The sequence below is a fragment of the Oncorhynchus mykiss genome, chromosome 19 (assembly GCF_013265735.2).
Source record: "Oncorhynchus mykiss isolate Arlee chromosome 19, USDA_OmykA_1.1, whole genome shotgun sequence".
NCBI lineage: Eukaryota > Metazoa > Chordata > Actinopteri > Salmoniformes > Salmonidae > Oncorhynchus > Oncorhynchus mykiss.
The window spans coordinates 36,290,946-36,303,932 of record NC_048583.1 but is presented as its reverse complement, the minus strand read 5'-3'; the positions used below and the strand labels follow the sequence as shown (position 1 = coordinate 36,303,932).

The window sequence follows — 12,987 nt, the reverse complement described above, 5'->3', positions numbered from 1 at the left end:
TAGGCAAGATGGTATAGAGTACAGTGTGTGGGTGGGTGGGTGGGTAGGTGATACAGCCCGACTGTGCTTCTGTAGAAGTTTGTGAGCGCTTTTGGTGACAAGCCAAATTTCTTTAGCCTCCTGAGGTTGAAGAGACGCTGCTGCTCCTTCTTGACAACGCTGTCTGTGTGGGTGGACCAATTCAGTTTGTCCGTGATGTGTACGCCGAGGAACTTAACTTACTACCCTCTCCACTACTGTCCCTTCGATGTGGATAGGGGGGTGCTCCCTCTGTTGTTTCCTGAAGTCCACAATCATCTCCTTTGTTTTGTTGACGTTGTGTGAGGTTATTTTCCTGACACCACACGCCGAGGGCCCTCACCTCCTCCCTGTAGGCAATCTCAGCATTGTTGGTAATCAAGCCTACCACTGTAGTGTCGTCTGCGAACTTGATGATTGAGTTGGAGGCGTGCATGGCCACGCAGTCGTGGGTGAACTGGGAGTACAGGAGAGGGCTCAGAACGCACCCTTGTGGGTCCCCAGTGTTAAGGATCAGCGGAGTGGAGATGTTACTACCCTCACCACCTGGGGTCGCCCCGTCAGGAAGTCCAGTACCCATTTGCACCAGCCGGGGTCGATACCCTGGTTCTCCAGCTTGATGACGAGTTTGGAGGGTACTATGGTGTTAAATGCTGAGCTGTTGTTGATGAACAGCATTCTCACGTAGGTATTCCTCTTGTCCAGATGGGTTAGGGCAGTGTGCAGTGTGGTAGCGATTGTGTCGTCTGGGGCGGTAAGCAAATTGGAGTGGGTCTAGGGCGTCAGGTAGGGTGGAGGTGATATTGTCCTTGACTAGTCTCTCAAAGCACTTCATGATGACGGAAGTGAGTGCTACGGGGTAGTAGTCGTTCAGCTCAGTTACCTTAGCTGTCTTGGGAACAGGAACAATGGTGGCCCTCTTGAAGCATGTGGGAACAGTAGACTGGGATAAGTATTGATTGAATATGTCCGTAAACACACCAGCCAGCTGGTCTACGTATACTCTGAGGATGCGTCTGGGGATGCCGTCTGGGCCTGCAGCCTTGCGAGGGTTAACACGTTTAAATGTTTTACTCACGTTGGCTGAAGTGAAGGAGAGCCTGCAGGTTTTGGTAGCGGGCCGTGTCAGTGGCACTGTATTGTCCTCAAAGCGAGAAAAGAAGTTTAGTCTAGTCTATCTGAGAGCATACTTCCTCAAAGTAGTCCCAATTGATCTGAACTTGAGTTCTGTCATTAATTTTGATGTTTTGTCGGAGATCTTAGTCGCACAATTTTTCATCTAAGATGTTTGATGCAGTATTTCTCCAAAGAATGTGCATGATAACGAGTCGAAGAATCCCTACTGCTGACCAATCTCCGACGAAGGGGTGTGAACTTTGGCTACTGATTTCGGCTTGCCTTAAGAACATTTTTTGTTTGCCCGAAGAGCTGAGAAAACCCTTACCAAAGTCAAAAATGTCACAAAATGATGTCATAATATTTGCTCGAACTGTTTTGGCTGGAAAGCATGTGGGCAATGTCTGTCTGCATTTAATTGCCATATGGGCCATTTCTGCCATGACTGTGTTTGTTAACTGTATTTTGATAGGTATCTGTTTTACTTTAACACAACATTTGCTGCCAACCTGTCCTCTGTGGCACTGGGCCCAAACATTAGAGCAACAAAATCAGGGTCATACACCCCATGGAGGGGTGACTTGGCTTCCTCTGTTCATAGTTTCAGGGATCTGCTGCCACTGGGCTATAGAAGCAACGATGCAGGCACTGACTGGTTTCCAGCAGCCAGGTTGCCCTAGGCTGTAGAGACAGGTGTACTGTACTCTGTAAAGGCACTAGACTAGCATCAGCTCCAGCCCTGCTTGTACCCCATAGGGGCTTGGTCATCAAGTCACCCCATCCCGGTCAAACCATGCCTTATCACACCAACACCCAGACCGCTACACTCTCCACTCATAGGGACAGGATCATGTCAACCAGCTCTGGCCCTCAGACCTTCACAGCACACTCAGCAGAGGAGAATGGAACAGCTGGGGAGGGTTCCACAAGACTGCGTCCCCTCAATGGACGCTGGGGGAGGGGGTAGGGGAGTTCAGGGGAGGTGTCATTGTACTCAGTCAATAAAGAAGAGGAGGAGTGGGGGGCAGGGTTATCATGGTGGCAGGAATGCCTCTTTCCAGCCTGCTGTTGCGGAGTTAGTAGGTGGGTGTATTGGCTCTGAGAGAGACGCACACAGTGGGATTTATCAAGTGTGGGGTCTCGGACATTGCTTCAGTCTTATTCTTTGTGTCTTTCTTTTCAACTGGGGTGTCCTTGTCCCAGGTCTTTTGGCAAGAAGCCTTAATGCAGTCTGGGCTATGAAATATGGCAGACAGCCTAAAATAATATTTTTATGTTAATGAATTCTCATTCATTTGTTACAGAGAAAAGTCTTTGAAATGTGAACAGCAGCGAACCTCCCAGTCAGCCTAGTGTTTGTTGCTGTCATGTGTCTGGGAGGCTGGGAAGACTAGGTACCCTATTTACTCACTCTGTCAAGTTTGAGCGTTTGTTTAATCCAGTGTTGAATAAGTTCTATACCAGCTCTGTTCCTTCTTATTTTAGCCCCTTTATCTTTTCAACTAATCACTCTGTTGTCTGTTTTCTGTACAGTATCTGCACGGACAGTTATTTCCCATCTCTCCGCCTGTATGGTTTTACAAAGTGTATGTGATACTCTGTGGTTAGTGACTTAACTGTAGACTAGACGCCCAGGTGAGAAATAATTCACCACCCTGTGATTAGAATTCTGAAGCTCTGATTGCAGCCACTGAAGCTCGGCTGATGCAATCATCAGTGCAGAGAGAAGCTTTCTGTGTTATTTCAGAAGCATTCACAGAATGATGTTAAAATGTATAGATATGAGTGCTTACAGATGTGTAGTCAGTGCTGTGAGGAAGGCTGTCTTCCCCACAGGGAATATGGTGCAGGGGGTCAATTAGCAAGGGAGATGGGCTGTGTACATTGTGGGAATTTAATTGACAAGTTGTTTCTCTCTCACGTGTGCGTACATACATACATACACACACACACAAGTGTGCTTAGCTGTGTATTGATCATAGCCTGGGTCAGTGGTCAGACCAAGGGGGGCATAGGGTGTGCGCTTTTTTAAATGGGTTGCTGGTACATGATGAAATTCTCACTCACCAGGCTGTAATATTCAACAATGACTTGATCCACTCTCTGGGATTTTTACTGCACATCCACTCACCAAAATTGAGATGAAAAAAAGATTGACATAGCATTCTTTATTTGGTATGGAAATGGCATACACATTACTTCACCTTTTTTATACACTATTACACATCCTTTAAAAGTACATCTGAATGATATTGAAGGACCTGGGCCTTTGAAAAATGCTTTTTTTTAATTTATTTTTTTATTCACTGTAATGTGACAAAAACAACCAAGAGAGCCTGTGTGTACCCTGTGACGGAGGCAGGTCCTAATCTGTTTCCGGTGCCGCCTGGTAATATCTTCAGTTATTTTGCTTTTTGTTTAGGTAGGTAGGGTGGCAGGTGGCAGCAGTTGGGTGCAGGGTGTTGATTTGTCACACTGCCAGACTGTTCCTAGTTGTGACATCCTCGACGGACTCCAGCTAGTTGATTGTGTCCCTAGGCTATTGCAGAGTTCTGGTGCACAACATTACCAGTTAGCTGCTAGCATACACCTAAAAGAAACGTCCCCTTTTCAGGACCCTGTATCAAAGATCATTTGTAAAAATCCAAATAACTTCAGATCTTCACTGTAAAGTGTTTTAAATACTGTTTCCCATTCCTTTTCAATGAACCATAAACAATCAACATGCACCTCTGGAACGGTCGTTAAGACACTAACAGATTAGACGGTAGGCAATTAAGGTCACAGTTATGAAAACTTAGGACACTAAAGAGGCCTTTCTACTGACTGGAAAAATGCCAAAAGAAAGATGCCCAGGGTCCATGCTCATCTGTGTGAATATGCCTTAGGCATGCTGCAAGGAGGCATGAGGACTGCAGATGTGGCCTGGGCAATAAATTGCAATGTCCGTACTGTGAGACGCTTAAGACAACGCTACAGGGAGACAGGACGGACAGCTGATCGTGCTCGCAGTGACACATTATTCCATTTCTGTTTAGTCACATGCCTGTGGAATTTGTTCAGTTTGTCTGTTGAATCTTATGTTCATACAAATATTTACACATTAAGTTTGCTGAAAATAAATGCAGTTGACAGTGAGAGGATGTTTTATTTTTTTGCTGAGTTTATAATGTGCTTGTGCGGCCTCACCATAGTAAGTATGAAGCTCTTGTACTGTTTCCCTAACACAGCAGCAAGCAGCAGCAGCACTGTTTATAGACTAGTGTTGTCTTCTCCTCAGGAAAACTGTTTTGGGTGTGGTCCCTTCCTCTTATAGTAACCTGGTCATGGAGCTCTGTCTATACAGCCCATTGTTTAGTGTACAAATAAAATACAATACATTGTTTACGGTGTACAACTAAAATACAGTACATTGGAATATAATGGGGGAAGGGAATTTCTTTATTTTAAGTGCTATACCTAAATGTCTCTTCGTTGAGATTGCCTCTGCTTTCTACCAGTTACACAGTACACACATTATGTACAGTTAGTCAGAAGTTTACATACACTTAGGTTGGAGTCATTTAAAACTGGTTTTTCAACCACTCCACAAATGTCTTGTTAACAAACTATAGTTTTGGGAAGTCGGTTAGAACATCTACTTTGTGCATGACACAAGTAATTTTTCCAACAATTGTTTTCAGACAGAATATTTCACTTAATTTACTGTCACAATTCCAGTGGGTCAGAAGTTTACATACACTAAGTTGACTGTGCCTTTTAAACAGTTTGGAAAATCCCAGAAAATGATGTCAAGCTTTAGAAGCTTCTGATAGGCTAATTGACATCATTTGAGTCAATTGGAGGTGTACCTGTGAATGTATTTCAAGGCCTACCTTCAAACTCTGTGCCTCTTTGCTTGACATCATGGGAAAATCAAAAGACATCAGCCAAGACCTCAGGAAAAAAAATTGTAGACCTCCACAAGTCTGGTTCATCCTTGGGAGCAATTTCCAAACGCCTGAAGGTACCATGTTCATCTGTACAAACAATAGTACGCAATTATAAACACCATGGTACCACTTAGCCGTCATTCTGCTCAGGAAGGAGATGCGTTCTGTCTCCTAGAGATGAACGTACTTGGGGTGCGAAAAGTGCAAATCAATCCCAGAACAGCAACAAAGGAGCATGTGATGATGGTGGAGGCAACGGGTACAAAAGTATCTATATCCACAAAAAGAGTCCTATATCGACAACCTGAAAGTCCGCTCAGCAAGAAAGAAGCCACTGCTCCAAAACCTCCATTAAAAAAAAAAAAGGCAGCCTACGGTTTGCAACTGCACATGGGGACAAAGATCATACTTTTTGGAGAAATGTTGTCTGGTCTGATAAAAAAAAATAGAACTGTGTGACCATCGTTATGTTTGGAGGAAAAAGGGGGAGGCTTGCAAGCCGAAGAACACCATCCCAACCGTGAAGCATGGGGGTGGCAGCATCATGTTGTGGGGGTGGCAGCATCATGTTGTGGGGGTGCTTTGCTGCAGGAGGGACTGGTGCACTTCCCAAAATAGATGGCATCATGAGGTAGAAAAAGTATGTGGATATATTGAAGCAACATCTCAAGACATCAGTCAGGAAGCTAAAGCTTGTTTGTAAATTGTTCTTCCAAATGGACAATGGCCCCAAGCATACTACCAACGTTGTGGCAAAATGGCTTAAGGACAACACAGTCAAGGTATTGGAGTGGCCATCACAAAGCCCTGACCTCAATCCTATAGAAAATGTGTGGGCAGCCTACAAACCTGACTGTTACACCAGCTCTGTCAGGAGGAATGGGCCAAAATTCACCCAACAACTTGTGGGAAGCTTGTGGAAGGCTACCTTTAACGTTTGGCCCAAGTTAAACAATTTAAAGGCAATCCTACCAAATACTAATTGATTGAATGTAAACTTCTGACCCACTGGGAATGTGATGAAATAAAAGCTGAAATAAATCACTCTACTATTATTCTGACATTTCACATTCTTAAAATAGTGGTGATCCTAAGTCAGGGAATGTTTTACTAGGATTAAATGTCAGGAATTGTGAAAAACTGAGTTTAAATGTATTCGGCTAAGTTGTATGTAAACTTCCGACTTCGACTGTATGTGGTGCTTTGAAGCAACCCTGGCAAAGTGGATGGATGCAGGAGTCCTGCTGTTCTTATGGGCTGTCTGTGCTGAGGGGGAGAGGCCTGGGGGAACATTCTCTGACTGACGTTACTGTGTCGAGCCCAGCACTGGTGCGGAGCTACCTAGCCTGCCTCTGCTGTCTCCTTGATCTTGGTTGGTTGGGGAGGAGGAGAGGAGGCTGAAGCTCTTTTCCTCTGCTTTTGTCTCAACCTTTCACTTGTGCTTGCTTTCACTTGCTGACTCGTCTCACTCCTAATGATGTAGAATTTGAAACACTTGGTTTACAGCTCCTTCATCAGCTTAATGTGAACAGGTTAATCGGTCTCCAAATAACCATCACATTTATGTATAAAGCCCTTCTTACATCAGCTGATATCTCAAAGTGCTGTACAGAAACCCAGTCTAAAACCCTAAACAGCAAGCAATGCAAGTGTAGAAGCACCATCAAGCCAAAGGTCCAGAAAAACAAACAAACATGTGGCCTATGGATATCCTAGATTGCAGAGCTCTGTATTGTTCTACATAGCAAAAGAGGAACAGGAAATGGGGCCCGGGCATAGATTTAAAAAAATTATTTATTTATTGTTTTACCCCAAATCTTTCTTTGACCCTCCCAACACATCTTCAAAGCCATTCCTCCCAATGATGGTTCCATAATGTTACTGAGCTGTAGATGATCATGAAGTCCTTTTCTTTCTCCTCCCCACTTCCCTGTTTTAAACAAAGGTAGATTTTACAGTGGAGGAGAGGGCTGTTGTCAAGGGACACGTCTACCTATTGCACAATACACACCTGCGCACACGAAGGGATGAGGTCAGCCAAAAACTATTTTTGTTATTGTACTGAAGGAGTTATCATTGTTGGGTGGGTAATGGAGAGAGGGTAGGAGAGGAGAGATTTGACTCCAGTACCTGAACATGACCTCACCTGTTCCCGCAGGCTGAAATCGATCTGCACTTATCAATAATGTAAACCAGACCTCTTTTTTGTTAGTGTGTCCCAGCCTGTTTTCCACTAACATGGCTGATAAACCAGCTTTGTGTTCAGTTGGGCCTACCATAGCATCTCCATCACTTTTTTTAAACGGTAAACCTGAAAATATATGTAAGTCCAGGTAGTCTCTCTCCCTATTTGTCATTTCAATTATATATTATTTTTTATTTGTGCCTAATGATTATGACCCAGTACTGGAAAAACAAGGCAAATATCTCCAATAAGGTCTAGTTAGAGCCTTGAAGGCACCATCTGCCTGGCTGTTGTCATGTTTAATTTACACTGGTTTGGTTTCTCTTATGCTGATTGAGATTTCAACTAGCTGACAGCAGGAGTTGACCAGGCAAACATGATACCCTAAATGATACCCTATTCTCTTTATAGTGCGCTACATTTGACCAGAGCCTCGTCAAAAGTAGTGCACTGTAAAGGGAATATGGTGCCATTTGGGTCGTAGACAGAGATAGCTAGGAAACTCTCTTTAGCTATGCATCATAGCCAACACCTGCAGCTACTGTTAGTGTCCTCACTGGCCTGTCCTCCAGAGGGTAAACCGGTAGGCAGCAGGTCTCAGAGCTGCCATTCTCACTCAGGTTCCTCTCGATGATCACCTGCCTGCTGAAACATGATGGCTTGAGCCTGTAACACCCTGTAACACCTCTTCAAAGCCCCAGTGCTAGCCATATTATACTAATATTGTAATGGGACATTGTTTAATGGTGTTGCTTCCCTAAATTGATCTATTTTAAGTAGCCATACAATTACGAGGTGTTTTATAAAAAGGCCTGGGGGTGTGTGACGGATAGAACGTAAGCCTGCTTGAATATTGATGAGGTGTAACAGAATAACAGACATATGGGGCCCTCTAGTCAGACAGTCTTGTGTTTTTATGGCCATAAGAGGCTCCAGTCCAGATGCACCATGCTTATTTACTAATGTTGCCCCCAAACCCAAGCATCTGTTAATAACAGAGAAGTAGTAAAGTCTTATTTAATCAACATCTTTATTGAGCAAGGTAGAGTTCCCACAGTTACGAAACATGCTAGAGTGATCCCTATCCACAAGAAGAGCAGAAACACCAACAAGGGCAACTATAGATGTGTCTATTTTGAGTGTGCTGTCTAAAGTGCTGGAAAAAGTCATTTATGAATAGAGCAAGACTAATATTCTTGTCTTGGTCCGGTTTTAGAAAGTCCCACTCCACTGACGCATCTATTGTTTTTAACATACTTTATTAGGGGAGGCGCAAGAGAGAGAGTGCAAGTGAGGGGGTCAGAACAGCAGGTCCTGGACAAGATAGCACAACCTGTGAACAGGTTAGTGTTCCATAGCCGCAGGCAAAACACCAGAAACTGGAACAGCAGCACGAGAAGGTAGCACGACTGATGAACAGGTTAGGGTTCCATAGCTGCAGGCAAAACCGCGGAAACTGGATCAGCAGCATGACAAGGTAGCACGATCGGTGAACAGTTCAGGGTTCCATAGCTGCAGGCAAAACAGCAGAAACTGGATCGGCAGCACAACCAGATGGACTGGGGACAGGAACAGCCAGGAGTCATCAGGCCATGTTGTTCTGAGGCATGGTCCTAGGGCTCAGATCCTCCGGGAGGGGGGAAGAGGGGAAGTGAGAGATGGGAGAGTACCTAAGATTACACAGGACAGACAAGACATGAGAATTGCACCAGATATGACAGACTGATTCTAGCCCCCCGGCATATAGACTTGCAGCATAGATACTGAGACGGGAGATCGGGGAACACTGTGGCCCTGTCCAATGTTAGCCCCGGACAGGGCCAACCAGGCAAGATAAAAACCCAACCACTTTGCCAAATCACTTTCTCCACACCACTAAAGGGATATCAACAGACCACTAACTTACTACCCTGAGATGAGGCTGAGTATAGCCCACGTAGATCTCCCCCACTACATGAGCCTGAGGACAGGAAGGGCAGGCCAATGACTGAGCCCCCGTAATGGGGTTAGAGGCAGAGAATCCCAGTAGGGAGAGGGGAGCTGGCCAGGCAGAGACAGCAAAGGTGTTTCGCCACTCCAGTGCCTTGCCATTCACCTTCACACCCCTGGGCCAGACTACACTCAATCATAGGACCTACTGAAGAGATGTCTTCAGTAAAGACTTAAAGGTTGAGACTGAGTCTGCATCTCTCACGTGGATCGGCAGACCATTCCATAAAAATGTACCTCTAGTCCAAATCTCTGCCTCCAGCTGTTTGCTTAGAAATTCTAGGAACAATAACGAGGCCTGTGTCTTGTGACCATAACGTACGTGTAGCTATGTACTGCAGAACCAAATTGGTGAGATGGGTAGGAGCAAGTCCATAATTTATACTTTAGCAGTAAAACCTTAATCAGCCCTAGCCTTGTTAACAGGAAGCCAGTGTAGTGGCTAGCGCTGGAGTAATATGATAACATTTTGGGGTTCTAGTCAAGATTCTAGCAGCCATATTGAGCACTAGCTGAAGTTTGAGTGCCTTGTCTGGGTAGCCAGTTATCTAATCTTGATGTCACAAAATAATGGATTAGCTTTAAAAAAAAAAAAAAAAGTTTGATTTTTGTAATGTTAAAGATTTTAATATTTTTTGTTTGTCAAAAGGGAGATCAGGGTCCAGACTAATGCCTAGGTCCTTCAGTTTTATTAGAGATGACTGTACAACCATTGAGATTCATTGTCAGGTCTGACAGCAGATCTTTGTTTCTCGGGACCTAGAACTAGCGTCACTGTTTTGTTTGAGTTTTACTTTTAAACATTTGCTGCCATCCACTTCCTTATGTCTGGAACACAGGGTAGGCAATTTTGGGGCTTCACCATGTTTGATCAAAATGCACTGCTTGTGTGTCATCTGCATAGCGGTGAATGTTGACATTGTGTTTCCGAATGACATTACCAAGCGGTAAGATGGAGAACAGTAGTGGTCTTAGAAGGGAACCTTGAGGAACACCGAATAATCCACAGAGACTAACTGATATATTTCTGACAGATCAGATCTGAACTCGTCTGCGTAAATCAAATGTGGTTTCCAATCCCCCCAAAAGAATGTTGGGCTCGAATTGGTGTCGAATGCAGGACTAAGGTCAAGGAGCATGAAGATACACACGTTAACGATATGAAATCAGCCTGCTCTCGTAATTGATTTTGTATGCAGATGACTCTGCTCTACTGGTATCCCAAAAGAACAAAGCCTCAGTGGAAAATATCCTTAGTGCAGAGTTATCCAATATCAGTAAATTACTTTCAGAAAACCTTTCGCTGCATATTGGAAAAAACAGAATCCAGAGAGAAGCTTGAAGGTCCCCTGGTTTTAGTGTCCGCGTGGGCAACTCAGTGGTTACACGAAAAGCCTCAGTCAGCTACCTCGGTCAGCTACCTTGGGTGTTAATTGAATGGGTACTTGACTGGTGACACTGGCATTTCTATCTCGGACCTCAAAATATCTTGATGGTGACAGCCTAAAGACTCTGGCAGGTGCGCTAGTGCACGCATAATCAAAGTGATACTAACATGGTTCACCGGCATCCCTAAACGGCTAAAAAAATAAGTTCCAGACCAGCCAAAACAAGCTGGTGGAAACTGTACTTAACTCCCTCATTGTACTCATCGAAGGTCGAGCATTTTAAACAGCTAGTCTGGCTATCTGTAGAGTATCTGGTAAGATCACCTTTTTTTAAATACTGGCAAGGTTGAGTGGAACAAACTACCACAGCAACTCAAAGCCATGCCGAGCATAACTTAATTTTAAAATAATGTAAAAATCTGGCTAATCAAGGAATAGAACAATTGTTTCATGTCTGGATCTATGTTATGTATCTATGTTTATATATTTGCGCCATGGAATTTATGGACTACCAAGAGAACTAAGGACAAGCAACACCTGGTGACATTTTCACTGAGCTGCTGCTAGTGTAAGATGAGGAGCCTAGCAGGCAGTTAGACTCTGCTCTGTTCGGCTGTTTCTTAACCGATCTTGTGCTCTGGGTTTCTAGTTCAGTGCATTTGAAACAGAAGTGGGGGGTGTTTTTTGTGTTAGAGGTTTCTCAGGATGACATGGGTAACAAATAGAATGCCCAACGGTTTTTACCTGACAATAGAGCTGTAGCTAGGCTGGGGCCTCTGCCAAGGGTCTGCTGCAATAGAAGGGAGGGAGAGTGAAAGTGGTCATTACCCCACACCACCACCATCCAGCCCCTCTACACAGAAGGCCCCTCCCTTGTAGTGGCGGCAGGCCCTTTGATTCTCCCCCAGGCCGGTCTATTCTAATGCCTCGAGTCCAGTGAAACCTGTATGGGAAAGAAAAGGAGTAAAGATGTCATAGTAACTTCTGTGCCAATGCTCTCTTGCTATCGCTCTCACTCTTTTTCTCTCTCACAATGAGGCTAACCTGACCCTAATCTTTCAGTTTTCCCATTTTACATATCCTGCAGTATTACCTGAAGACCTCAAGCAGACTTCAGTTAAATTCTCCAACAAGAGTCAAGTTGTTCACTTTCCTACAATGAGTTGTTTGAAGCACGTGCCTGGGGTTTACGGCTATAACCATTACAGGTGACCTACCCGTGTTAAGTTGTGTGGGTGTAATGTTTTCTATGTAGGTGTGTGTTTGAACGAGGAGCTAAGGTCATTTGGACGTGTTGGGTCTGGTTTACTGTGTCTGTGTGATGTGTTATAGCTTGTTACCAAGGTGTCCATTGTTCTTCTGGTCCATTCTCACACAGACCGACATTGAGCATTTCATTTGTTATTCATGTGAGTGTGACAAACGAGAGAACAAACAGTACGTACATGTATGTATGCGATTGTGTTCCTTCCTGATTCCCAACATGTACCGTTCTGTGACTTTTTTTTATTTTTTTATTTTTGTGTGTGTTATTACAACCCTGCCCATATTCTCTCTCACTAGGAGATTGTTACAGCTGGGCACTGCATTGGTTACTGTATGAACTCCCCTCCTCCCCAAACGTGTTCTCTACAAACTGAAAATGGTCCTTCTTTCCATCAATATTTCCTGTCTGTGTTTAATACGTTTCCCTTTCCCACCTTGCTGTGGGTCTCTGTTCAAGCTCTGTTAGTGACTTCACCCTTCAAATTCATGCCGGTGGAAGCTTCCTGTTCTGTTCTAGCTGGAGTCTGTGGCTTTATTAGTTAGCCTAGTTAACCCCTGCACTGCGTTACAAGTCAATACAGGACTTCTGCTGCAATGTTTTCCTTCCTCTGGTCCTGCTCTTACTTAATCCGGTATGTTCTCCTCTGTGGTTTCAGGACAGTCTCCAGCAGCTCATCCTGATGACCCTGCCTAATGTGCTGACCATTGCGAAGGACCCCCTCTCAGGTACTGTGGTGCTCATTCTCTTGTTCACAAACTCACAACAATCCTCATGCCTCTAAATCTAGTTGGCCAGCTGGCTAGTGCAATATTTAAGGTAGGGGTTCCCATCTATTGTTCACACTCACAATAAGTGCTTACAAATGCCTTTAAGTATTCCCTTGTAATCTCGGTCCAGATACTGTACTGTATGAGGGCGTGTTGTGGTGGAAAGGATGCACATGTTGTGGCCTTTTACTGGGGTCAGTCAGGAAGTGGGAAAGGCAGGAAAAGTCCGTTGGAGCCCTTCTATCTGTAGGAGGCTAATCAGGCCATGGAGAGTGCTGAGTGTGTGGGCTCTCCGGTCTGGTGTCGACAACCTCGCCAGGATAGA

General features: G+C 44.5%; 1 protein-coding gene across 1 annotated transcript in view; it reads left to right on the top strand.

Moving 5' to 3' along the window:
• ccdc88c (coiled-coil domain containing 88C) overlaps window positions 1-12,987 on the top strand; it is an 82,260-nt gene that overhangs the window by 19,107 nt on the left and 50,166 nt on the right. The window contains exon 4 of the mRNA XM_021574068.2: window positions 12,551-12,620. Coding sequence (XP_021429743.2) covers window positions 12,551-12,620 — 70 coding nt within the window. The remainder of the gene's footprint in view (window positions 1-12,550; window positions 12,621-12,987) is intronic.